This window comes from Cotesia typhae, unplaced genomic scaffold, assembly GCF_013202065.1.
Source record: "Cotesia typhae breed Kobodo isofemale line unplaced genomic scaffold, CoteBio_Ctyphae contig_23, whole genome shotgun sequence".
In the NCBI taxonomy this organism is placed as follows: Eukaryota; Metazoa; Arthropoda; class Insecta; order Hymenoptera; family Braconidae; genus Cotesia; species Cotesia typhae.
This window is the reverse complement of record NW_027423729.1, coordinates 197,770-221,365: the sequence shown is the minus strand read 5'-3', so window position 1 is coordinate 221,365 and position 23,596 is coordinate 197,770. Positions and strand designations below refer to the sequence as shown.

Here is a 23,596-nt window from a genome sequence, read left to right as displayed (position 1 = left end):
ATAAAATGGAAAGTAACACGCGATAAAGTTTAATTTTACTGTAACGACTTGACAAAAGAATAGTTTAATGAAAGTATTGTGAATACAAGAATTTCAAAATAAATAAACTTTTGTGAGAATATTGCATTGGATTTTAGTGAATAAAAATAAATATTACAATGGAACGTAAAGAACAACGAGTTGAACTTGGAGTTGGAGCATTTCATAATCCACCACGAGCTCAGTATAGTGAAGAAACTCGGCAGCTCATTAAAAGTTTGTATTATTTGCAAGCTAACATGAAAATTATCATGATATTATGGAAAAAAAAAAAAAAAAAAAATCTATTTATTTTTTACAGTTTTGATGGAAGAATCAAAACTGTCAATGATGCAAAGAAAATTTATACAGAATGCAGTAAACCGTGGAGAGTCATTGCCACCTATTTCACGGGCATCTTCTGTAGCAGTTAATCATATACGTGTAATTATTTAAGAATATACTACACAATATAACAATTATTAACAATAATTGAAGAGAAAAATTTTTTGGCTAGACTATTTCATCTTCATATTGGAAGCGAAGATCACAGGAAGCGATTGTTAATAGTGGAGCTTATGAACGAGAACAATTCAGACGTACTACACCACTATGTATGTGAATAATAGTAATAATAATAATAATAACATATGTTTACTTCTATAAGTAAAAATAATTTTTTAGTAAACAAAGAAAAACAAAAACGTCATTTGGCATGTATGATGGCTTATGGCAAAGACATGCCAGAAACTCCGCATGGTCCGGCAATTAGACATAAACCGAAAAAATGTTCACTACCACCGGATAATAATGACGTTTTAGATGACTGTAAGTATAAATAAATTATAACTTTAAGAATATAATATGTCAATAATTGAGAAAAAATTTATAAATTAACTTCAGTAACACGAGGTATCAAAGAACGTATTGAATTTCTACATGAGATGGAACATATTGGTCTTGGTAAAAAGTATCAGCCAATAATTCACCAAGAGATCGCTGAGAAAATACGATTGATTCAGACATTAGACGGCCAAAAGATAACGGAAATCGAAGAAGATATTAAAAGATATAATAAGTACGAGCAACCCTCTCCAAAGCCGTTTCCAATGGGAGAACTCGATGATTTGTGACTATGTTAATTATTTCTTTATCGATTTTATGAAAGTAATAATATATTATTAAAAAAATTTTTTATTTTGATGTGTTAATTTATATTATCATTCACTAGTTTTTTTTTTTTTTTTTAATTAAATATTTTCAATTAATTATCTTGAAACTAATTTAAAAAAAAAAAAAAAAAAATAAGTCAAGTATATTGCTTAATTATGAAAAGATGACTCTTCACTGTCAACAATTTTCAAGTTTTCATCTTCAGACAGGGGTAGTGCAATTTCTGCAAGAATTATAGCTTCAGACAGCTTAATTCCTTTAATAAGTACTTGTTTTTCAACAATCGGGATATTTTCACTAATCAGTTTTTCTACATCTATCTTATTAATTTCTTCTTGAATTCGATTCTTTATAGGATCTTCGATTGCGTCCATAATTTGATACCTTTAAAAAAAAAAAAAAAACTTGCAATTAAATCAAGTAAATAAAAAAATGATTAACAAAATATACAAATAAATTTTTTTTTTTTCCTTTACCGTAATAAATTTGATAATATATTAACTCCAGCTTCTATAATACTAGAATTCAAATTCGCGCGCGCAAGCGCGCGCCTTACTATAGCGTTTACATATATTTTTATGCTCATGATATATTCGACCAATCACGTTACGAATAGTTTGATGTCACATACATTTCATCTCAATTTTATATAAGGATAATCCAGTGTACCCGCACCGTGTATTCTCGTTTGAATATTCCCAAGCTCAAAATTAAGCTCTCCTAGAGATGCACGTTTTCGGGTGTCTACAGGCTGAATTAATTTCATTTGCATTCGTAAATACTGAACTGTAAACGAGATTGTTCCTGCCCTGGATAGAAAACCATTAATCAGACCCACTTCCCAATGTGTTCTACCATCAATCTCTTGTGTACCTACGTCTATCACTGCATTAACCTATTATTTAAATAAAAAAAAATTTATTATTTTTTATTATTATTATTATTATTATTATTATTATTATTATTATGAATATATTATTGAAACGTATTAAAATTTATTTACCGTCCCATTTTCCATAGTTAAAGTAATATTACCCATCCGATAAAAGCTAGAAAGGCCAGTTAGCCAAGTGTTACTTGAGACAACGGTGATTAATCCAGAATTTTGAGAATAATCTTTGAGTTTGTAAGGATCATATCCCAAATCTGAAACTTGTTTGCGTGCCTCCGCTATCGCCATGTCAAAAGGGGAAATTGAGTTTGGAAAGTAATATGGTAATTTAGATATTTTTTTATTCACTTCACCTCTGAAATAAGACAAAATTATTTACAAAATTTATTATAAATTTTACTATAAATCTTACCTGATATTTGTATTAACTTCATTAAGAATAAATGGTTTAATGTTATTGAAAATAAATGATCCTAGTGAATTCATAGCGCCTTGAAACACTGATTCCAAGAACCCAAGATTCTTAAAATCCATGTCGATTTTTTGAATGTTAAATCCATATCAATATCTTGAGCACGAAGCTTTCCATTAGAAGTAATTTCAAGCTTTGCAATCCCTTGAACATCAACTCCGGTTAATTTAACAGTGAAATTCCCAGATGATTCTCCTAGCCACAATGAAAAGGAATTACTGAGTGTGTACAACCCTCGAATATCAATATTTTTGATATTCAAAGCAACTAAAACTTGCAAAAATTCATTTGAAAATTAATTTTAATTCATTTTAACATGATATCATTTATTAGATAAAACTTACTTGCATTAAAGCTATTTCAAATTCTGCACGTATAATTTGAAATTTAGAAAGTCCATGAACTGTTACAGATTTCAAATTTATAGTAAGCATTGAAACCGAATGCTTTAAATCTGGTACAGTCATTGGATCAGGTATTGGAACATTTGCAAGTCCAATAGGATCTGGTTGTTGGTAATGTTTAAGTATTAACCGAATCTGGTCACTCAATAGTTGTTCTTCGTGTACCAGTTTTGTCTCTTTATCATTTTCTATAAAAATAATTGATTCCATTTGCTTATATTAAATGAAACTTGTAAAAAAATTTAAAAACGGGGCAACCCTAAAGGTCATCCCTGAAAATAGAGGAAAAATTTCGTATTCTCAAAAATTATATAAATATTAATTAAATTCCATACCATCAGTTATATTGTTACAGCTACAAAAACAGATTAAACTGATGATGAAAATAAACAATTGAATTAACTCCATTTAATCAAATTCTTTAAAAACCGACTAAAACTAATAAACTCTAATTAGCTCTAATAAAGAGTTCGATACGATGAATAAATATTTTATATATGAAACAATGATGCGTAAGTTAATTAAACTAAATAAAGGTCATTGAAAACCAGGGTCATAAGCTTATCTTCTTTGCTTTATCGAGGAAATGTTTTGGATTTATCTTTAACGATGAAATTTGATTATCAAGTTTTTATTTAAAAATACTTTATGTACACGTGGATTTATGTTGAAACATACCAACTCATTAATATACTTACACATTATCCATTCAAATTATTAGTTGGAATTATTACTAAGAATCATTATGACTGTTATCATAATTTTAAACTAAAATCCCGCTCAACTCGATATGTATATATCTATATAGTATGTTTATTACTTGACTTTGATATTTACAATAGTATCGTACCGCTGTTTTGCACATTGGGTCACAACTATATATAATATCTAATGACAAAAATTATATATATGTTTGTGATTTTATGAGTATTTCATCATTGGAAAATTTATTAAAATGACTGATTCAAATAACTTAGAAAGTGATAATGATCCAGTTGAATTTGAGGTAACAATAATATTTTTTGTCATGTAGTTATTATTTAATATAATTTAATAAATAAATATTTTATAATTATAGGTTATATTAGCAGCTACTTTTCTTTCGGCTTTTTTATTTAAAAATAATTGACAATATATCGATTAATTACTTTGAAAAATAAATTAATTATAATTTCCAGTTTCCAGTATTATTGTCAACATCGCTGGCCGATAAATTATATATATTTCAATACCCCATACGACCTGCTAGTAAAGGTTATGACAACACCAAATTTTTAAAAACTTCAATAAAACCAGAAAATCAAGAATTTCGCATTGAAGTTGGACTAGATTGTAATAGTGCTAATTATGATCAAAGAAAAGGTGAAAAAATCGCGATGGATGCTGATGGACCATTCGATAGATTTGAAAACGATAAAGATAGATATTTTCAGGGGTATGACGAATCAATTGAAACATCTCATTAATATTTTTCAAATAAAAAGTTTGATTTTTATATTCCAGTGAATTCATGGATAAGACAGTATTGCAATCATCAAGAGCAGTTCCAGATTGTTCTAATTATGCCGTAGGTACTTTCCAAGGAAATGAATTGCATATTACACCTTTAAAAAGTATCGTTCAATTAAGACCGCAATTTAATTATCTCGAACAAAATGAAAAAAATAAAGATGATGAATCAAAGAAGAACGGAAATGGTAAGTTAATTTTTCGAATATTATTGGTGTAAAATCGCGTTTGCTCTTTTTTCATTCTTGTAAATTTATAAAATTTAAATTAACTATTTATTTCTCCGAAAAATAATTAGAGTCTGATGAAGAGGAAACTAAGGCAATTAGTGTTACATTCTCTCGGAATAGAACTGACGCAAGTAAAAAATTACAAGAACAATCATTTGAAAACCATTCGAAAAAAAGCTTGGAAGAGCTATGGATTGATACTCAATACATGAATGCAGAATCTACTCAAGCCCAGGTTTGTAAACAAATTTTTTTTTTTTTTATTAGCAAGAGAAACACAACAGATATCATTTGAGAGCAAATTAAATTTTTTTTTTTTTTTAATTTATCAACACATAATAATTTTAATTTTACTGATATTTTTAGTTAACCCGATTGGAAATGTTTTGTTCAATTAATGAAATATCCAAAAATAGCTTAGGACTTTCGTGTAAAGATTATCTTCATATGTTGGCTCAAACTACTACACGGTAAATAAAATGTAGTAATTTTTACAATTTTTTTATCGTAATTTTTATTATATATAATCGTACCAGTGGACCATACTCTCAAAATATTAATATTTACAATTTATTATTATAAATTTTATTTAGTAAATATTAATTTTTAAAAAATTAAAAACAACTATACAATAACGCAATGTATACATGTCATGTTCTTAAACTTACCAATAACTATCTGAATCGTAAAAATGAACAGTTGGTAACGTGGAAATTTTTTAAGTATTAAGTAATAATAATATATAATTCGTCTGTAGGAAAATTTATGGGCTCGGTATAGTATACAAATTTTATTATCAAAATTGCACCAAATACTGTGTTAAATAAGAATGGTGTTAATTTATAAATGTTAAAAATTAATATCAAGCAAAAAAATTTAATATTAAGGATACTGACGCAATAAATTATTTTCTAAATTAAAATTTTTTTCATAATATTAAAAAGACATAAGATAAAAATTGTACATCATCCAAATTTTACACTTTCATTTTACATTGTGTAGCATTATCTGAGTCCTATTTTAGACCAACATTGATTATAATCTAGAATAGAATTATCAATACCTTTTAAATAATAAGACATACAAATAGTATTAATTAAACATTTATTTCATATTTTTTATACATATTTTTTTGGAATATAAAACTTTTCATTATTCAATTTTATTTTATGCATTATAATTGCTTGTCCAGCATTAATTTCAGACGGTTTTAAAATAATCCAATTTGAAATTTTATGGTCTAAAACTTTATAAGCATCAATGTGTTCATCGAAGTGAACATTAATCAATTTTTTTGTAACTATTAAGATGGTACCAGTTACTTGACAATTTGCACAAAATTTTTAACTGATGTCTAATTGCAATCGTGTGGTTTATATTTTTCCGAATAATAGCAGCCCAAGCAGCTTGCTTTCCTTCTTAATGTTTTCTTTCTTTACGAATCGTTGAAACGTTATTTAAAGGACCAATAAGTTTCATTACTCGAGGATAGTGGATAAGAATATGGTGTTTAAATTTAAAACGGTTGGGAAATAATTGATTGTGAAGACTTAAATATTCTTGTATTTCAACTTCTAGCATTATAGGTGTTGCATAAGTTATTTTCTGGCTTGTACACATGTCAGTGATTTTTTTAATGATAAAAAGAGCTGCCAAACATCATCTTCGGAAGAAATCAGATGTCCAATCATCAAAGAAAAATTATTAACTAAAGCCAACATTTCCGATGCAGTCATAATGATATACTTTTTTTTTTTTTTTTTTTTTTTTTTTTTTTTTTTTTTTTTTTAAATGAGATCGAGAAATTTCCACTGGTTTATTTTTTATATTTGAATCAAAAGGAAATGCTCTAAGTATAATATTAAATTGAGTTAGTGTAAAAAATTTTCGTTGAATAAAAGAATTTAAAATACAAGCCATATCATATCTATGAATATACCTTCAAATAAATCATGATATATGTCTACGTATAAATTATCGACCGCATGAAATTGTGTTAGCCCATGTAAAGCGCATTCTTCCTTAATTCCTGTTAAACCGGAATCATTTTTCTCAATATGTTCATCGTAGTTATTTATATTCATTAAAATAGTATCGTTTTCATGAAAAATTTTGTTAAAATCATTATAATAGGACAAGTAAAATCTATAATAATAATTAAAAGAAAAATTCTCTTGAAAATCTAACATTCAGTGGATACCTAAATTATCGCCTTCGATTAAGCTGAGGGAAAAATAAATTTGTTTTGAACCAGAAGGATGAACAATCGTTATTCCATGTCGTTCTAAAAATTTAAGTTCTGTGATAATCCTATTAAAAATTATATCTTTAGAAACAACTTTTATATCTAACGGATTAAATAATTGCAAAAGAAATATATTTTCTAATTTTGAATTATATTTATCCGGTAACGATCCAATGGTAATATAAACTGCTCCACATTTATTTAACCCTTTACGGCTACCAAGAGGATTATTCGGCTCATACTCGTCATAATATAAAAACAGAGGTAAAACTAATTTTCCAGCAAATGATTTTTCTATATCTTTCTACAATTGGCCTTGTACAAAATTTTGTATAATACCGGAGCTATTATTTTTAACTTTATTTATAAAAGTTACAGTTTCATCAAATATTGCTCTGGTACCTCAAAAAATTTTTTCAAAACTTGACGTAATGGGACAAAATCTACAGTTATAGGCACCATTTTATATATAATATTATCATTCTTACTTTTAAACTCTTTTCGTTCACCTATTTTAAGTGTCTCCGGTGGTATATAAGTTACATGTTTTTTTTTTTTTTTAAATGTATCAAATCGAAGATGTTCATTTTTCATTTCATCAATAATCACTGAATAATCATCAACTATTTCAGTAGTAAACTTATCTAAACTTAAAAATAATAGATTTGATTTGAATTTATTATCAACCCGGTCTTTAAAATTTTGAACCATTATTTTTAATAATGTGGTAAACATGCGAATAATTTCATCAATACTTTTTCTCGAAATACCGATAAAGCTGTATAATTTTGCGTACAGTTTAAATATCTCTTTTTTCATATTGTTGTTGTCATAATAATTTTTATTTTCACAACCGGTTAAGATTGATTGAAAATTATAATGTATTATTGATTTCAGAATTATTTTATGATTCGGAATCAAATGATAATAACGATTCAAAGGACATGGAACTATCTCCTACGTTTTCATGAACATAATATAACAGATTTGATTCTCCACTCTCACTCTCACTCATTATACTATCAGTATTATTATTTTCAGTGTGACACTTAAATCGGTGACGGATAAACGATCGATAAATTGAGTAACTTCTGTTACAGTTATCATCATTACATCTAAATGTTTTAATATCATTATGTAAATCTCTGATGTGTTCTAAAAACAATGTATTATTCGTAAACTTATTATCACACAAATAACATGAAAACATTATTAATTAAGATAAAAAAATAAATAAAATTTTAAATAACCAATAAACTTGAAATAAATAAGTATTATAAAACCTTAAAATTTTTAAATAAGTAAATTGATGAAGCTCAATTAAAATTACTTTGAATTTTGTAAATTTTTAAGTTCACTCTGATAAATAATATTTTGAACCTCGCCTATCAGAGACAGCAAACTGATCGGCGGCTTGTCAGTTGCGTGAGCAATATTTAAAAATGCTTGCTGTAAGAAAAAACCACACAGTTCGAGCATTTGGTAGATAATCACAGTTAACCGCGTAACATATGTGAAATGTACTCTCAAAAGCATGCAAAATAGAATCCGCTTCGTAAATTAGGTTTTCCAGAATAACGTAACTGGCAGCTATGTTTTCAAAAGGACCAACAATTATTGGAATGGGTTGATGTTGGAGTGAGAATCGAGTTGTGTGGTTAATTCCAGCTTCCAGAACTGCTTCTAAATTTACCATATCCTGAAAAAAAAAAAAAATTAAACAATAAATGTAACATTTTTGGAAAATTATATTGTTCCCGGATTAGAATAATTATGAAAAACTCACCGGAATGTGAATAAAGAAAGATTGTGATCTTTCGTCCAAAGACAGTCTTGGAGGTAGTGCCTGTTCAGTTGTTTCGCCTTCAACACTTTTCCTTTTCCTTCCAGAACGTTGAGGAGCAATTAAATAGGGTAGTAAGCTGAGAACGATCGATGTTTTTCATCTAAAAAAAAAAAAAAAAAAAAAAAAAAAAAAAAAAAAATTTAGTTTCAGTAAATTAATGGTTCGTACCAAAATCAAAGCATCTTTCATACGCAAACATAAAAATTTATCAAGGTACATTTTAACAATTCTTTTATTTACTATTAAATCATGATGGTGAGCTTTAAGGGGGGAAATACGTGTAGAGGCTTGAAAAATTCAAAAAATCAAATTTTTCTCATAAATCGCTTGTAAAACTATTGAAAAATATACAGTTAAAATTTCAGGTCAAAATTATTATTCGTTCAAAAGTTACAAGCGGTTTAGTAAGTGCGCTCGGTACTGCGCCCGAGAATATAATTACCTGAACGGAGCGGTCGGTTAGGGTCGAGTAGGTAGTCATTCATATACTTACAGGTATATGAATTTTTTTGTAAAGCTCCTTGGACAGTAAAGAAGCCCGAAAAGCACGAAAAGAAAAGCTACAAGCTCAAAATGAAGCATATGAAGCTGAAGAAGGCTTACAATATGGTGCTGGAATAGCTGATTAATTGGTAAGTTATTTCAATTCGTTTAATACAACTTTATATTAACCTTTTGGCACCGTGGCTTTATTTACCCGGTAATAATTTATCGAAACAAAAATTTCTTGATTAAAAAAATTCTCACAGAGCAAAAAATTATCATTTAAAAGTTTTTCAAATATTTTATTATCACTTTATCATTAAAAATTCATAATTAAATAAATATTAATTTTAATAATAATTAATAATACCAAATAAATTTTGACAATGAGAAATATTGCCTTTGTGAAAATATCGAACAAGAAATTATTGCTGATAATTTATGTCACGAGAAATTATTGCATGAGAAAAAAGAGACTGTCACCTTAACTTTTTTCATCACTTATTTTTTAAACGCGTTTTTCTCGAAACTAGTTTTTTCGAACTAGTGTACACTCTAGCTTAAAAAGTTTTTAACCAATCATCTTCAAATTTAGTATATTATTTCTTTACATAATTCTGCTGAATATCAACCTCAATCAGAAGCAATTTTTTCATTTTAACTAATTTTTTTATACTAAACAATAAACAAAAAAAAAGGTAAAAAAAAAAAAAACATGACTTACTTTTACAGCTGTCAAAAAAATGAAATTTTTTTTTTTTTCTTTAAAATGAGGTTCATATAGAAGATACATGTCTAAAAAAAAGTAATAATTTACTTTTTGATGCATTGATTTCAGATAAAAATTATGGCCTCCATGATGTACACCAGTTGCGAAGTCGGACGACAACCTACAAGATGTATCAGCTGATATCTTTACTACTTTTGAAGTTTTATTCTTGTAAATATAAATTTTTACTCTTCAATATATGTATAAAATAACCCAAAAGTTTGAATAAATAATATTAATTTTTTATACCTTAAAATAATTGATTAAAATCTGCTCGAAAACGGCCATCTACACGTATTTCCCCCCTTAAATGTATCATTCCAAAATTGTATAAGTGTTTTCCTCGGGCTTACCATTGATTTCAATTGCTCTAGTTTATTAGTACATGTAGCTAATGAATGAGAATTTGATACTGAAAATAAGTCTTTGTCCAAAAAAAAAAAAAAAAAAAAAAAAAAAGTCAAATTTAAATTTCAATTTTCACTTCATTTCTTACCTGATATTTCAAAACTGTTTTCTACTACATTCGATTTTTTTTCCGCGACTACTCAAAATTCCATCTTTAAAGAGAACGTTTTTTGCGTAATCATAGTGCCACTACAATTTACCTGATACTGGAACAACAACTCCTTTATCCCGATAATAAGGTGAATAGTAGGTGTGAGGGTGCTAGCGAGGAAACGTTATACAAATTTCACGTGCGAAATCAATGAACTGATTTTTTTTAATTCTAAAATGAAAAGAAATTGGTAAAACAACTCAAAATATTTTCAATAGTAAGAGTGAGAATTATAAATTAGGACTATTACCCAAATGAAGGCATAGGCTCGTCAATTCCCGATCTCCTTAATTGTTTGTCTTTTTCCAAACCGATAATGAATCGGCATAATCGACCTCTGAGATTTTTATTCAAACAATTATGTTTATCATAGTACAGAACTATTGCACGAGTGTTGGCATTTTTGTTAAGTAAATCTTATAATATCTGAAAATTCACCGTTCATTTCTATACAGCGATATCGCGTTCTATATGCCATTAGGGCGTATACCGTCAAAAGGTACTGGTGAAAAGTCATAAGGGCGTATAAAAAGAATTTGTTTTCAGAAATCGACGTATTTTTGCATGAAATGTGCAGAAATACAAAAAAAATTTTTCCCCAAATTAAATTTTTTTTTCGACTTGCAAAAAATATTTTTAATTTCGAGAAAAATTTTTTTTGCATTTCTCGACGTTGCAGGCAAAAATACGTTGATTTCCGAAAAAAAAAATTTTTTTTTTTTACACCGTTATGGTTCCCGGGAGCCATAAGGACGTATAACTTTTATACACCCTTATGGCATCTGTAATGCCATATATTTTTATTGGAAACAAATTTTTAAATAAAAAATTCCATTGTTGCTTTTGAACAGTAAAATTTAAATTTAGAAAATTAAATTCATGAAAATGATTAAGCAAATATTAATGTATACCCCAGGTTGAGTATGACTTTGGGGTCAGTGTGGCCAGATCGTGCGATTTTTTTACCCCCACTTTGTACCGCTTTCAATGTAGTCAGATGAGAGTGTCCTACAAAGTGGGGGTAAGAAAAGAGCACGTTCTGGCAACACTGTTTGGGGTCTCCCTTCATTATCTGCCCGTGAATCATTGGTACCTTGATCATCGACCGGCGAAGGAATAGCTTTTTCGGAATTTGTTTGGGAACCATTATTATTATGCTATAAATTTGGAAATGATAGTGAACAGTTATCGCAGATTTGAGAACACATAAAAACCGTTAAAGGAAATATTAAATAGAATATCAAATAATACCGAAACTGAATCATTATCATTACTATTTTGAGAATCAGTTTCTAAATCATCATCCATTTTCCCGCCTAAATCTTCACCAGATGAAGCTTTCCTTTCGTCTACGTCGGAACTTTCTCCCTCGTTCGATGAAATACTTTTGTCGAAAGGGTTATACTATAAAATCAAAATTGTCGCGAAATTATTCGTGAATTTTGCAAGAAATGAATGATGCTATAATCAGGAGACATCTGACAAATTTATAAATTTTTTATTCAACAAGTTACTGAATTATAAATAAAAAAAAAAAATATTCTACATAGAATTGAAAAAAAAATAATTTGTGCTATTATTTTAAATTATTTCATTTGTAATAATTTATTTGTTAAATGAAATTTCATAAAATTGTCATATGTCTCGAAATTTAACATGAAAAAAATTTATGTTTGTCAATTTTAAGGTTATAGATTTTTACCTCATCACAAATGTGTGTGAATTGATTCATAATTAACAGAAGTTTATACAAATATATTGAATTTTCATTAGCTTATGAATACTTGATTAGTTTTAATTAATAACTTTAGTTTTATTCCACAATAAAATACATTAATAACCATACATCAACCTCATTTTCAAAAAATATATAAATTTAAAACGAACGATTATCATTGAATTTGTATTTTTAAAATAATCAAAATACTTACTTTAAATGAATCACAGCAATGTTTCTTATTACACTTGTTTTTTTATGTACTTTACATATTAAACAAATAAATTTTTTAATAATATATATTTATGTCACATTAGCATGCACCTGAGTTTTTTCTACAAATTAATTGTTTTCACAGATCGTGCGTCGTTACCACTTGTATTGTATATTTATATAATACTTGATTTCACCCATTACAATGTATTAAGGGGTACATTCCAACACTATAGATGTGTTCATATATGTATGTATATACTGGTCATTAGCATTCTAGCGCTGTGGAGACTATATATACACAAAGAGGTGTATAGTCTCCATAACTGGCGCTTAACACAGAAAATACAAATATAAATATTCCAATTTCTAATAAATCGTAAAATTTCAAGCTTCGATTGGAAAGACACCGAAGCAGCACTGTAAAGCATTGAAAGAATTATAAGAATTATTATATTTTTAAATTCTATTTATTATTCTTTCATTTTTTTATGATATTTGTACCGTAATTTTTTCGAATAAATTTAATACAACAATCTCTTTAAATAATTACGATAAAAAATCGTAAAAAACTTTCTTGTAAGCAGTAAATTTTCATAAAAAGTATTTGAAAGTTTAGGGTAATACGAGTATGGTCCAGGATTACGATATTTTATCGTAATTTTTCATAAATTTTATTTACCGTGTAATTCTGATGAACATTTGAATATTAATAGATCTGCCAATGAAAGGTCTTCTCATCATATGTCCAACCGACCACTATTAGATCAAATTCGCATAATACTCAAAGATGGTAAGTTAATTTAATTATAAAGGATATTTTCAACTTTGATAAAAAAAAAATAAATAATTAAAATGAATTATATTTTATAGCAAAGGTAATTTCGTTCAAACAATTAAGATCAATGATTAATCCAAAACACGAAACTACGGATGTTGTAAAATATTTACAACAAATAGCAGTTCTTGTACAAGGTAACTGGGTTGTTCAAAGTGATTTGGTTTTTCCTAGAGATAAAACATCATCTCAAAATGGAATCAGTGCTGAGCTGATGTGTCGAGCAAGAGATTACATTGTATGTTGTCGAAAAATTTTAATTAACCATGTTTAATGTTCTTTTTTTTTTTTTTTTTTTTTTTTTTTTTTAATTTATTAATTGCCATGAATTTTTTCAGCTGTTAACTTGGACTGAAAATGAATTTGTCACAAAAAAAGCAATATCTGCGGTAATCAAGTTACCTGCTGAAGAAATTGAGGAAATATTGACAAATTTAGGAACCGTTGTACCAAAAAAGGGATGGAAATTATTAATACCGCCAAGCACTGAATTTACAAGTAAATATTCGGATATTGTACACCGGCAAGCTTTGTATTGGGAAGCAAAGCGTAAATATTTAAAAGAATCGCTGGGGGCACAAAATCATCTACCTCAACGTCACAGACGAAGATCCTAGGATCTTCACATCCTAGGTGGAGTTCCTAGGATCCACCTTTACAAACATAAAATGTGAGTGGATTCCATATATGCTTGTGAATTAAATATATAATATATAATATAATATAATATAATAGCTAATTAGCATTGATATTTTCAAGACAAAAGCTTACAAATTCTTCCATGACCTTGAGCTTAAAGATAATTTAATTCTCGGCTTCACTGATGACGATTCAAATCATTAAAATATATATTTCTTTTAATTGTAAAAAACTGATTATATTTTCCTAAATTTTCGGATTGTTCTTAAATTTTTGTTAGCAAAATCTTAATATTGTTTCAATACCTATTTAAAGACGTTTATACTCTTACATGTACTTTATATTCTTATATTTTTATATTTTTGTCATTCGGCCATTGCCTTGGCATACAAATTAAATAAATAATAAATAATAATAATCATAATATTATTATCATTATTATATTATAATTATGAATATTCAGATAATTATAAATTATACATATTCAGAAAATCTTAATTTATCACCAACTGGAAACAATGTTTATTTTTTAAAATAAAAAAATTATTAAATCATGTGATATTACACTTTCAACATTTCACGCCTAGAATCACATCGTGAATCTATAGGTTCAAAAAATGAAGAAAGAAATATTGGACGTGGAAAAAAAAACCGTAAGAGATTCCTCAATATCTGATGATGGTGCCTCAGAGCCTGTTAAAACTAAAAAAAATGTCAAATCTTGATAAGTATCAGAAATAATATGACCGAAAATTTAAAAAAAATTAATTTAATAGGACTGCTTAAATAAAGTAATTAATATTCTATAGATAAATTGTACAGAGATATTGATCCGTGTTAATATTCCACTGCCATTCATAATCATAAAACAATAAATCAATACTGATGGAGTAATACACATTAATAAGGAGATGGAATATAGAATAAATGGTTATTTTATAATTTATTTAATTATAGAATAAATGTCTTTTATACTATATTTTCAAAGACTGCCGATTATTTAAAAAAAGCATTGTAATCTCGATGCACACATCTTTTTTTTATAAAATAAACATCAAACTACTAAACTCGTATTTAATTTTTTGATTAAACGTATAATCCATAATTACTACCGGTTACTTGTTTCAATAATTTACATCAAACAGTTAAATATTAGTACAGTTAGGATTAAAAAATACGTAATTAATCGATGAAATATAGATGGATTTCCAGATCCACAAAAATCTGAGCTGCATTGATCAGCAATCCCACCAAGTTTATTTTTAAGATACTCCCAATCACAAAGGCCCACTTTACAACCTTCATATTGCAAAGGTTTTTCTTGTAAATAAAACATTACTTGGTTTGGTGAAATTTTATCGTTGCATCTGAAATGAATAATTTCATATAATTAAATTCAATGAAATTAATCGATGATGATGATGATGATGATGATGATGATGATGATGATGATGATTATGATTATGATGATTATTATTATTATTATTATTATTATTATTATTATTATTATTATTAAACGTTTAAAAAATCTTTAAGTAATCAATTTTTAGCTAACTTTGTAAAAAATTAGTAATTGGTAATTCCCCAACGCATTATTATTTTATTGTATATTATTTCTCCAGTAAAAGCTATGCCGGATACAATGTAACCAAATAATAAAACAGCTGTTAGTTTATGAATTAAAGTATTCGAAGGAATAAATAATTCATTAACAAAATGTTCGACTGTTTCACCAGATTCTTCTACCACTGTTCCATCATTTTTATACCATTTTGAATCTAATCCAAATGCAGAAAATTTCAAAAAAATTTTTTTAAAAGCCCTTCGAAGTACTGAACCTTTTTTCACCAAAAAAGTATAGCTGTCTGACCAAAAACATACTTTAGTAAGTTTTAAATTTTGTCTCCTTGATTTTTTTGATGCCAAAAATATTTCGCTCTCAAGTTTACCCATTAAACAAGTTACGTTTTTAAATTTTTCTGCTATAAAAGGACACATCCATATATCTGTTGTATTTACAATTTTTTTCTTTAATTCCAATACAGATCCTTCACTCCTACTAAATGTTTTTCCATAAAGATGTTTCGAAATGACTGGTGTTAAAGATGATTTGGCTAAATCATCAAAATTTTGGTACTCTTTTTGATATTCTGAATCAACAGAATAACTGGTTAAGGAAGCGTAAATATTTGAAGAATATGAAAATGAAATAAACAAAAGAAATGTGTAAAGAAGCCGTTGAGAAACTAATGAAGGTCGTTTATCTACAGAAATTCCAAATAATACGCTAAATATAACAAAAATACTCCAACAGCTTCGGTCGAATTTCAGGATAAAAGCCGATATCCAAAATGCTATTACTATTGTAAAAGAAATAATAAAAGCTTCTATCGCGCTTAATGATAAGATTGTTTTATCTTCTACTTGTATCGGCACCAGAGCACATAATTGATCAAAAAATAAATCTCCCGAGCGATATGCGTTTTCAGTTACAGTTTCTGTGTAATGAGGGTTCCCATGAGCTAATACATCCATTGTATCTGACTCTAATAATTTAAATAGCTCATTTACTGAGCTATTTCGAATATGTTCATTGACAACCAAACGATGCACAAGTTTCAGAGTAAAATTCATTTTTGACGCCAAAGTTTTGATCACCAAGATATCCGATCCAAAAATATTGACAGCTTCTAAATTTTTATCATAACGTATGAATGAAAAGGGCGGTTCGTGAACAAATGCAACTTTAATTGGATAACCGTATAAATTTTTCATAACCGGCGGAAACCATTGAGTTTTTGATGAATAAAATTCATGTGTAAATGAATTTAAAAAAGGATTAAACTGATGAATCATAGGCGTTTTAGCCGAACAATCATTTAATATTTTATATTTTTTGACATCACACTTTGGTATCTCTAATATTGTAATATCAATTATTTGTTTCTTCCAAGTATACTGAAAAATCATCTCTAAATTTTCTTTCGTTTCTATGGATATGAAAATTATTAAAAATTTTGTTATTCCCTTCAACGTAGATAGTTCTTTTAGTAAGTCAATCATATCCATTAAAGATTTGATGTCAGTGAATTCAGAATCTCGTAGGAGTATGAAAAAGGTTCCTGCGGTGTCACGTATTCCATTGTATATTGAATCATCACTCACTGTTGATGATGATGATGATGATGATGATGATGATGATAGATTAAGATTGAGTCTCAAAGTAGGACGATTTTCAATTGTTGTGGCTAATAAATCATATATCCATGGGTTGTTTACGGTTTTAGATTGATTAGCGGATTTAATTATCATTACTTGATATTCATCGGTACTGGTTTTTATATAATCACATAAATTTGACAGCCATTCAAGTTTTTCTAAATTTAAACCTTTTAAACACTGAAAAAAAATGTTTATATACAAGATACCGGTGATAAATGAAATTTTAGCCATCACGGAAAATTATATTAACTAAACGGGGTAAATGGTGCAAGTTATGACTTGCAAATACAAAGTTTGTCGGAAGAATTATTTATTATCACTTGGTGATATTAATTTTTTTTTTTTTTTATTTCTTAAAATTAATATGTCGCAGAACGTCGATCTTGAACGGAGATTATTTTTTATTGATCGATAAGCTTATGTCAAGAGTAAAATGTATATTTAAAAGAAAGTTATACGGTTATTCAACAGAAGTGTTTTACAATGCGATATGATCAAAGTGATCCACATTTCATGTCTATGATTGAAAGATAAACTATTATTATTATTATTATTATTACATCACTATCTTGATATTTAATTACGATAATCGGTTTCTTTTGCACTTTGCAAGACGTCACTAACGAATAAACAGGAAAAAATAACAACTTAGTGTGTAGATATAATTTATTTGTTGGATTATATAAGATTAGGTCGGAATATATTCCTTTGTTTACGTAGAAAGTTATTATTATTATTATTAAATGAAATAAAAAATATATTATAAATTACCTGTAAAATACAGCTATAAGATTAGAATTAAAAGGTCCCAAAAATGAGGTTCTCCAGTGTCGTTTAGTCATCTCTTTGTAATTAGCTGATGATATTGATTGTTCATCTTTTCCTATACCTATTGTACTCAAAAAACTAAGCATTGACATTGTATGAGTAAAATGAAAAATTCCTTTAGGTTTTCCAGTAACATCACCATATTCAATTTCTCTGAAATAAATTATTTTTTATAAATATTTTAGATTTTTCAATTACAACAACAAAAACAAAGAAACGAACCGAAAATGTTTAAACATATCTTGTAGAGGAATACATCCAAGTTGAGCATTGACTTGACGCCTATAACCAGCTCCATAGTAATAATTGATATCTTCAGAGTATTCTAATATTTTTAATTCATCTTTACTAAATATTGCACACCACGGAGATATTCGATTGACAGTCCACGATTTATCATAACGACACATATCGTACATCAAAAAAATTGCCTCTAAATTTTAATAATATTTAAAATATATACTATATTCTTAATTCTTATTAAATTTTTAATTTAAAAAATCCGTGACATACCCTCGGATAAAAGATACTTAAAACCAAGTCTGTCACTAATCTTTTGAATAGTGTTTGTAAATTCAACTCTCATTGAAAATTTAGATCGTTCTTCTAACATATTAGATTCGAGTTCGTCGCCATATTTCCAGTGAGAACAATTTTTGTACGTCTACAATAACAAAAATGTTATATTTTTTGTTTATTTATTATTGAAATAAATTTTGTTGCATAAACCTTTAACCAGTCGTCATTATTTTTAGTTGCTAATGAAGCACTAGCACCAGCTCTGTCAAAAAATTCTTCTGTAAAAGCGTCAAGACTAGATTGAGTACGATGATTTCCCGAGTTACTAAACTTCAATTAATTATATTATTTAATTAAATTAAAAAAACATATAAGAAGAAAATAAAATAAAAATAAATATATTTGATACCAAATAATTTTGTGATGTGATATCAGAATCAGTAGCTTGAAGAAGCTCAGGAAAATCTGATTGAAGACGACGTGCAAAAAGCTTCACATCTTCTGTTCCTTGAGAAGATAATTTTTTAGCATTTTCTTCTTTCATATTTGGATCCGGTGACCAATTTCTTAAGTTATCTAAATCTTCATTGCACATGTGTCCAGCTGAAAATAACTTTAAATATATTTTTCTTTATTATGGGGGTATTCTGGTCTAGAAATAAAAAAAAATCGATTTTTTTTTTTTTTCATATTTTCATAGTTTAACTATTTAAGAATATGTCTACGAGAGGATTTTCCCAAATTCAAATTATTTTCGGAGAAATAAGTATTTTGCTGAGCAGGCATCCAAATCGGTTGGGCTGCAACTAATCGAACAAAAGACATAATGGGTTCTCCGACTACCTGAATCTATATTTCTTAGTAAGCCCTTTTGTTCCGTTATATATATATATATATATATATATATATATATATATATATATATATATATATATATATATATATATATATATATATATATATATATATTATATATTGTAATACAATAACTCTAGGTGACCTGTGTCTTTTATATTCAGTATTCGCTTACATCCAGCTGCTAACAGTTGAATTTTAACCTGTAAACCACGTGAACGTATGTGCTGTGAGTGAAATAAAAATATTTTGAGTGATTATTTAAATTTTTTTTAAATAAAATGGATAAAAAATCCTCAGCGCGAAGGATTACGCGTCCAGAGCGACAAAAAAAAAAGGCGATTTCACGGCAATAGATTTACGGAACAGGAAAACACCAGTTTTACGAGTGCATCAGCAGCAAAATTGAGGAAATCAAATGATGAAGAGGTGATTATAGATAATAATTACGGCTACTGTGTTTTGGAGTTTTTCACGGTCTTTTCCGCGATTTCTTCGTTTGTTTCGTGTACTACATGCAACAACAAGATTAGATTTTCAAGAACGGCTCAACGCGGACTCGGGTTCAAAATTGCATTACAATGCAGTTGCGATAGTCTACGCTACATTCCATCATGTCCATTCGTTGACAAATCCTTCGAAGTAAACCGACGAGTGATATTTGCTATGCGGCTTTTGGGAGTTGGCAGGGAAGGATTAAATATCTTCTGCAGCATAATGGATATTTGTCAAGGAATATCAATCTCTACTTATTACGCTTGTGTCAAAAACATACACGTGGCCGCATCTACAGTTTATGATTTCATTATCTCCAAAGCTGTGAATGAAGAAAAAGAGTTAATTTCAGCTTTTGATTCTAATGACAGTCCAACGGATTTCACTGTATCCGGTGATGGCACATGGAAAAAAAGAGGTTTTAATTCGCTATTCGGAGTAACTACACTTGTAGCAAAAAATTGTAAGAAGGTCGTTGATACCGTGGTCAAATCCAGTTTTTGTCAAGGCTGCAATGTTTGGAAAAATAAGAAAAATTCCGATATTTCTGCATACAACGATTGGTATGAAGATCATGAAGAATCCTGTACAATAAACCATAAAGGAAGTGCGGGCAAAATGGAAGTTGATGCTATCGTCGAAATGTTCTGTAGATCGGAGGAAAAACACGGCGTGAAATACGTAAAGTATATTGGAGATGGTGACACTAAGACGTTCAAGGGTATACTTGATATAGATCCTTACGATGGTGACCCACTTGTCCAAAAAAAAGAGTGCGTAGGACACGTCCAAAAAAGAATGGGTGCGAGGCTACGAAAAGCGAAAAAAGATAATACAGGGGTTGATGGAAAAGGTGAAGGCAAATTAACTGATAAAGTCATCAATAAATTGTCTTTATACTATGGCTTAGCGATTCGCCGGCATCCTGATTCTGTTGAGAACATGAGAAATGCAATTTGGGCAACGTACTACCATAATAGTTCTACGAATAAAAACCCACAACATATGTATTGCCCACCTGGTGCGGAGAGTTGGTGTAAGTGGCAAAAAGCTGCATCTGAAGGAACATTAGACGAGTTTGACCACGAAAATCCTCCTCTCTGTGATAAAGTTTTGAAAATTATAAAGCCAATTTACAAGAGCTTATCATCAGAAGAGTTATTGACTCGATGTTTGGGTTCAGAAACTCAAAATAATAATGAGTCTCTAAACTCGCTGATATGGACTTTCGCTCCAAAGCATATCCATTCCGGGTCTCAGATCATTGAAATTGCAACATTTATTGCTGTATGTATTTTTAATGAAGGCTTTATACCGATATTGAAGATGATGACGATTATGGGAGTGAAAATTGGTCCAGAAGCGCATGCATTTGCTATCAGACGAGACAACGCCCAGATTGACCGCTCCGAGATACGAGCATCCAGCGCATCAAAGGAGGCCAGAACTGCTCGAATAGAAAACAGAAACGCCGAAAATAGTTTTTTCGAAGTCGAGGAAGGTCCGATGTATGAAGCAGGAATGGCAGATTGAATAAATGTAAGTTTAAAATATAATTTTATGACTTAGACTGCAAAAATTTTACTTGAAACTTTAAACGTGTTTTTCTCAGAACTGTCTTTTTGAATCTGATACCCACGATTTCTCAGGTTCTGCCGAACCGATTTACTTGAAATTTTAAGAGAGTCTTCTTTAGGGACTTGTCTACGTCCGGAACTACGGCCATCCCCAAATTTTCATTTTTACTATTTTTAACAAATCGAAGAATGTTCAAAAAAGTGGTACAAAAATTTTTTTTTTCTTTAGGCAGGCGCCATTTTGTAAAAAAATTTTTTTGTAACTTTTCCGTAGTTCCAGACATTGCGACATTATTGTAGATTGATAATCTTTTTTATTTTTTGATTTCAGATTGCTAGGAGAGTTAAAATCGTGGGTATGGTCACGCACCAAATTTTTGAGACGCCCCACTCCATCAGCTGATAACTAACGGAATTTTGAATTTTTTTTACTTTTTTATTTTTTTTTGTATGCTTCTAATGTGAATAAATAATGTATAAAAAAATTGATGGTAAAAATATTGCTTGCCTTTTTTTACAGCACTTCAAAAATTACCTAAAATTCATGTCTCTAGACCAGAATACCCCCTTATATAATTAGTATTTATCTAATAAATTTTAAGTTACTTTTCTTTTGTTGATGATTATCTATTATTTGATCACGAAATTTTACAAGTGATCGTAATTTTGATATTTTTTCGGTTCCAGGATAATGAGCACCATGTCGAATCATCGTCCAAATTTGCAATGGTTGACAATCTATTAAAAAAAATTATGTTAATTAAATATTTGTAATTGTTTAGAATCACAGTAAAAAGTACATGATTGTTGAAAAATATACTTACTGGGTATCGTTTCAAGTCGTGACCTACCACCAACAAAAGTATAGGCAGATTTAGTGCCGAAATACAAATATGGATCATCATCATTTACGTAGCATAAGTCAACTTCGCGAGATAAAGAATCACTAGTCAAAAGTGCTATAAAAACTAATACTGATGTCAATGATAAATGAAACATGCTGATAAAACTCTAGTGGTTCTGTAATAACCACTGTCTTTAAATTTCAAATTTCTCTTTTAGCGACAATACGGTCTTGCATAAACTATTTAGTAGATATTTATTACTCAGTACCAGTATATTTGTGTAAAAGTCTAATAGTAAATAGATGTATAATATATAATCTTTGTAAAATTAAAAAGATTCAAACAAACTCATGCAATTGAATTGATTTTTAAGTGAATTATTTATAATACTTGTGCACGTATTCTTCGGTTGATCGAAGGGCTGTCGAAATTAGAGGTCATAACAAGCTAAATTGGCTTTTTTATATAGTTATATAGTTCGAAATGATGTTTAATTATTTTCCGCGCACGAACTTATTAAAGAACTTTATTGAATAGCTATCAATAGAATTAAATTTATTTATTTTTTTTAATGAAATTAATGAAAAAACAGAACCTTTCACTGCCAGTGTCAACTACATCTATGAAACCAGTATACCTGATGATCACACCTTTATTTTTATGTATTTTTCTGCTTACTCGCATAAAGTCGTTGTAATTTATATTATACACAGTACCGTTATGAGGAACAGTAAAAAATATGAGACACAATAACTATGACATCATCGCGATCGTTTATTCCACAAATATTTTTATTCTGATTTTATTTAATAAAATAAGAAAGTAGATACTGAGCCGATCATATCAACGATACCGAAGAAACTGACCCTGTTCTTTCATTATACATGTTACTTCATTCGTTCTTAACGCTTCAGCAAATACATGTATTCATTTACTTGGTGTTTAATGTTTAAGCATGTATGTTTACTTTAATACACATAATGTACATAATGTACAGAGTATTGCATAACTTCATTTGTCCTTTGTCTGTTCATTAAAAAAATATTTCTTTCTTTTTCCACCGTTTTATAATGCTCCTATTAGATTGATGGTCAACTGCATTCACTAGATAAATATAATGATGAATTATACTTTAGATCTTCGAAATTTAATGTTTTATCGTTAAAATAAAATCTATTTTTGAAAAAAAAAAAAAAAAAAAAAAAAAAAAAAAAAAAATGTTATTTTTCTTACTTTAATCTGTTTAAA

General features: G+C 28.4%; 7 protein-coding genes and 1 long non-coding RNA gene across 15 annotated transcripts; 3 read left to right on the top strand and 5 right to left on the bottom strand.

Annotated features, from left to right (window-relative positions):
• The first annotated feature begins 117 nt into the window (after nt 1-117).
• Nucleotides 118-1,300, top strand: LOC141525014 (UPF0193 protein EVG1). The gene is made up of 5 exons (XM_074239261.1): nt 118-255; nt 341-462; nt 536-632; nt 703-846; nt 922-1,300. The coding sequence occupies exons 1-5, from the start codon at nt 159-161 to the stop codon at nt 1,149-1,151; spliced, it is 690 nt and encodes a 229-aa protein (XP_074095362.1). The 5' UTR covers nt 118-158; the 3' UTR covers nt 1,152-1,300.
• On the bottom strand, nt 1,208-3,628 carry LOC141525016 (uncharacterized). Its single transcript, XM_074239263.1, is given in 8 exon segments — nt 1,208-1,575; nt 1,668-1,709; nt 1,848-2,086; nt 2,195-2,438; nt 2,496-2,628; nt 2,631-2,822; nt 2,896-3,147; nt 3,295-3,628. Coding segments are annotated over 8 exon segments (1,410 nt in total). The 5' UTR covers nt 3,368-3,628; the 3' UTR covers nt 1,208-1,340.
• Nucleotides 3,629-3,796: 168 nt separating this feature from the next.
• On the top strand, nt 3,797-22,323 carry Polr3e (RNA polymerase III subunit E). Its single transcript, XM_074239253.1, has 9 exons — nt 3,797-3,965; nt 4,138-4,394; nt 4,463-4,656; nt 4,767-4,933; nt 5,065-5,168; nt 13,247-13,323; nt 13,404-13,606; nt 13,707-14,038; nt 22,191-22,323. The coding sequence occupies exons 1-8, from the start codon at nt 3,915-3,917 to the stop codon at nt 13,983-13,985; spliced, it is 1,332 nt and encodes a 443-aa protein (XP_074095354.1). The 5' UTR covers nt 3,797-3,914; the 3' UTR covers nt 13,986-14,038; nt 22,191-22,323.
• Nucleotides 7,295-9,270, bottom strand: LOC141524765 (uncharacterized). The gene is made up of 3 exons (XM_074238826.1): nt 9,232-9,270; nt 8,730-8,885; nt 7,295-8,642 (listed from the first exon to the last, which is right to left on the bottom strand). Exons 1-3 carry the CDS (start codon nt 9,268-9,270, stop codon nt 8,361-8,363), a joined length of 477 nt encoding a protein of 158 aa, XP_074094927.1. The 3' UTR covers nt 7,295-8,360.
• LOC141525017 (uncharacterized) lies at nt 9,420-13,224 on the bottom strand. 7 transcript variants are annotated; one of them, XR_012478785.1, is made up of 6 exons: nt 12,532-13,224; nt 11,694-12,004; nt 10,851-11,026; nt 10,538-10,771; nt 10,291-10,432; nt 9,420-10,209 (listed from the first exon to the last, which is right to left on the bottom strand). It is a non-coding gene; the product is annotated as an uncharacterized LOC141525017 (long non-coding RNA). The 7 variants fall into 7 exon arrangements; XR_012478786.1 differs by having other exon boundaries at nt 9,420-10,162; XR_012478784.1 differs by having other exon boundaries at nt 9,420-10,465.
• LOC141525008 (multiple inositol polyphosphate phosphatase 1-like) lies at nt 14,934-23,363 on the bottom strand. The gene is made up of 8 exons (XM_074239250.1): nt 22,328-23,363; nt 22,110-22,241; nt 18,986-19,179; nt 18,787-18,906; nt 18,571-18,721; nt 18,280-18,490; nt 18,001-18,210; nt 14,934-15,374 (listed from the first exon to the last, which is right to left on the bottom strand). The coding sequence occupies exons 1-8, from the start codon at nt 22,500-22,502 to the stop codon at nt 15,140-15,142; spliced, it is 1,428 nt and encodes a 475-aa protein (XP_074095351.1). The 5' UTR covers nt 22,503-23,363; the 3' UTR covers nt 14,934-15,139.
• LOC141525007 (uncharacterized) lies at nt 15,409-17,979 on the bottom strand. Its single transcript, XM_074239249.1, has one exon. The coding sequence runs from the start codon at nt 17,458-17,460 to the stop codon at nt 15,574-15,576; it is 1,887 nt and encodes a 628-aa protein (XP_074095350.1). The 5' UTR covers nt 17,461-17,979; the 3' UTR covers nt 15,409-15,573.
• Nucleotides 19,196-22,096, top strand: LOC141525009 (uncharacterized). Of its 2 annotated transcripts, none has more exons than XM_074239252.1 (3): nt 19,196-19,437; nt 19,596-21,465; nt 21,835-22,096. In XM_074239252.1, the coding sequence occupies exon 2, from the start codon at nt 20,098-20,100 to the stop codon at nt 21,457-21,459; it is 1,362 nt and encodes a 453-aa protein (XP_074095353.1). In that variant the 5' UTR covers nt 19,196-19,437; nt 19,596-20,097; the 3' UTR covers nt 21,460-21,465; nt 21,835-22,096. The 2 variants fall into 2 exon arrangements, with proteins under 2 accessions (XP_074095353.1, XP_074095352.1); XM_074239251.1 differs by having other exon boundaries at nt 19,572-21,465.
• Nucleotides 23,364-23,596: the final 233 nt, after the last annotated feature.

What these genes read in the sequence shown, in the direction of transcription:
- LOC141525014 (XM_074239261.1), top strand. Translation starts at nt 159, where the DNA reads ATGGAACGTAAAGAACAACGAGTTGAACTTGGAGTTGGAGCATTTCAT. An exon ending in AACTCGGCAGCTCATTAAAA is followed by an intron (nt 256 to 340) that starts GTTTGTATTATT and finishes TATTTTTTACAG; the next exon opens with TTTTGATGGAAGAATCAAAA. An exon ending in CAGACGTACTACACCACTAT is followed by an intron (nt 633 to 702) that starts GTATGTGAATAA and finishes ATAATTTTTTAG; the next exon opens with TAAACAAAGAAAAACAAAAA.
- Polr3e (XM_074239253.1), top strand. Translation starts at nt 3,915, where the DNA reads ATGACTGATTCAAATAACTTAGAAAGTGATAATGATCCAGTTGAATTT. An exon ending in ATCAAAGAAGAACGGAAATG is followed by an intron (nt 4,657 to 4,766) that starts GTAAGTTAATTT and finishes AAAAATAATTAG; the next exon opens with AGTCTGATGAAGAGGAAACT. An exon ending in TCGCATAATACTCAAAGATG is followed by an intron (nt 13,324 to 13,403) that starts GTAAGTTAATTT and finishes TATATTTTATAG; the next exon opens with CAAAGGTAATTTCGTTCAAA.
- LOC141524765 (XM_074238826.1), bottom strand. Translation starts at nt 9,270, where the DNA reads ATGACTACCTACTCGACCCTAACCGACCGCTCCGTTCAG. An exon ending in TAACCGACCGCTCCGTTCAG is followed by an intron (nt 8,886 to 9,231) that starts GTAATTATATTC and finishes TTTTTTAGATGA; the next exon opens with AAAACATCGATCGTTCTCAG. An exon ending in CTTTCTTTATTCACATTCCG is followed by an intron (nt 8,643 to 8,729) that starts GTGAGTTTTTCA and finishes TTTTTTTTTCAG; the next exon opens with GATATGGTAAATTTAGAAGC.
- LOC141525007 (XM_074239249.1), bottom strand. Translation starts at nt 17,460, where the DNA reads ATGGCTAAAATTTCATTTATCACCGGTATCTTGTATATAAACATTTTT.
- LOC141525009 (XM_074239252.1), top strand. Translation starts at nt 20,098, where the DNA reads ATGCGGCTTTTGGGAGTTGGCAGGGAAGGATTAAATATCTTCTGCAGC.
- LOC141525008 (XM_074239250.1), bottom strand. Translation starts at nt 22,502, where the DNA reads ATGTTTCATTTATCATTGACATCAGTATTAGTTTTTATAGCACTTTTG. An exon ending in ACGACTTGAAACGATACCCA is followed by an intron (nt 22,242 to 22,327) that starts GTAAGTATATTT and finishes TTTTTTTAATAG; the next exon opens with ATTGTCAACCATTGCAAATT. An exon ending in TAAGTATCTTTTATCCGAGG is followed by an intron (nt 18,491 to 18,570) that starts GTATGTCACGGA and finishes ATTAAAATTTAG; the next exon opens with AGGCAATTTTTTTGATGTAC.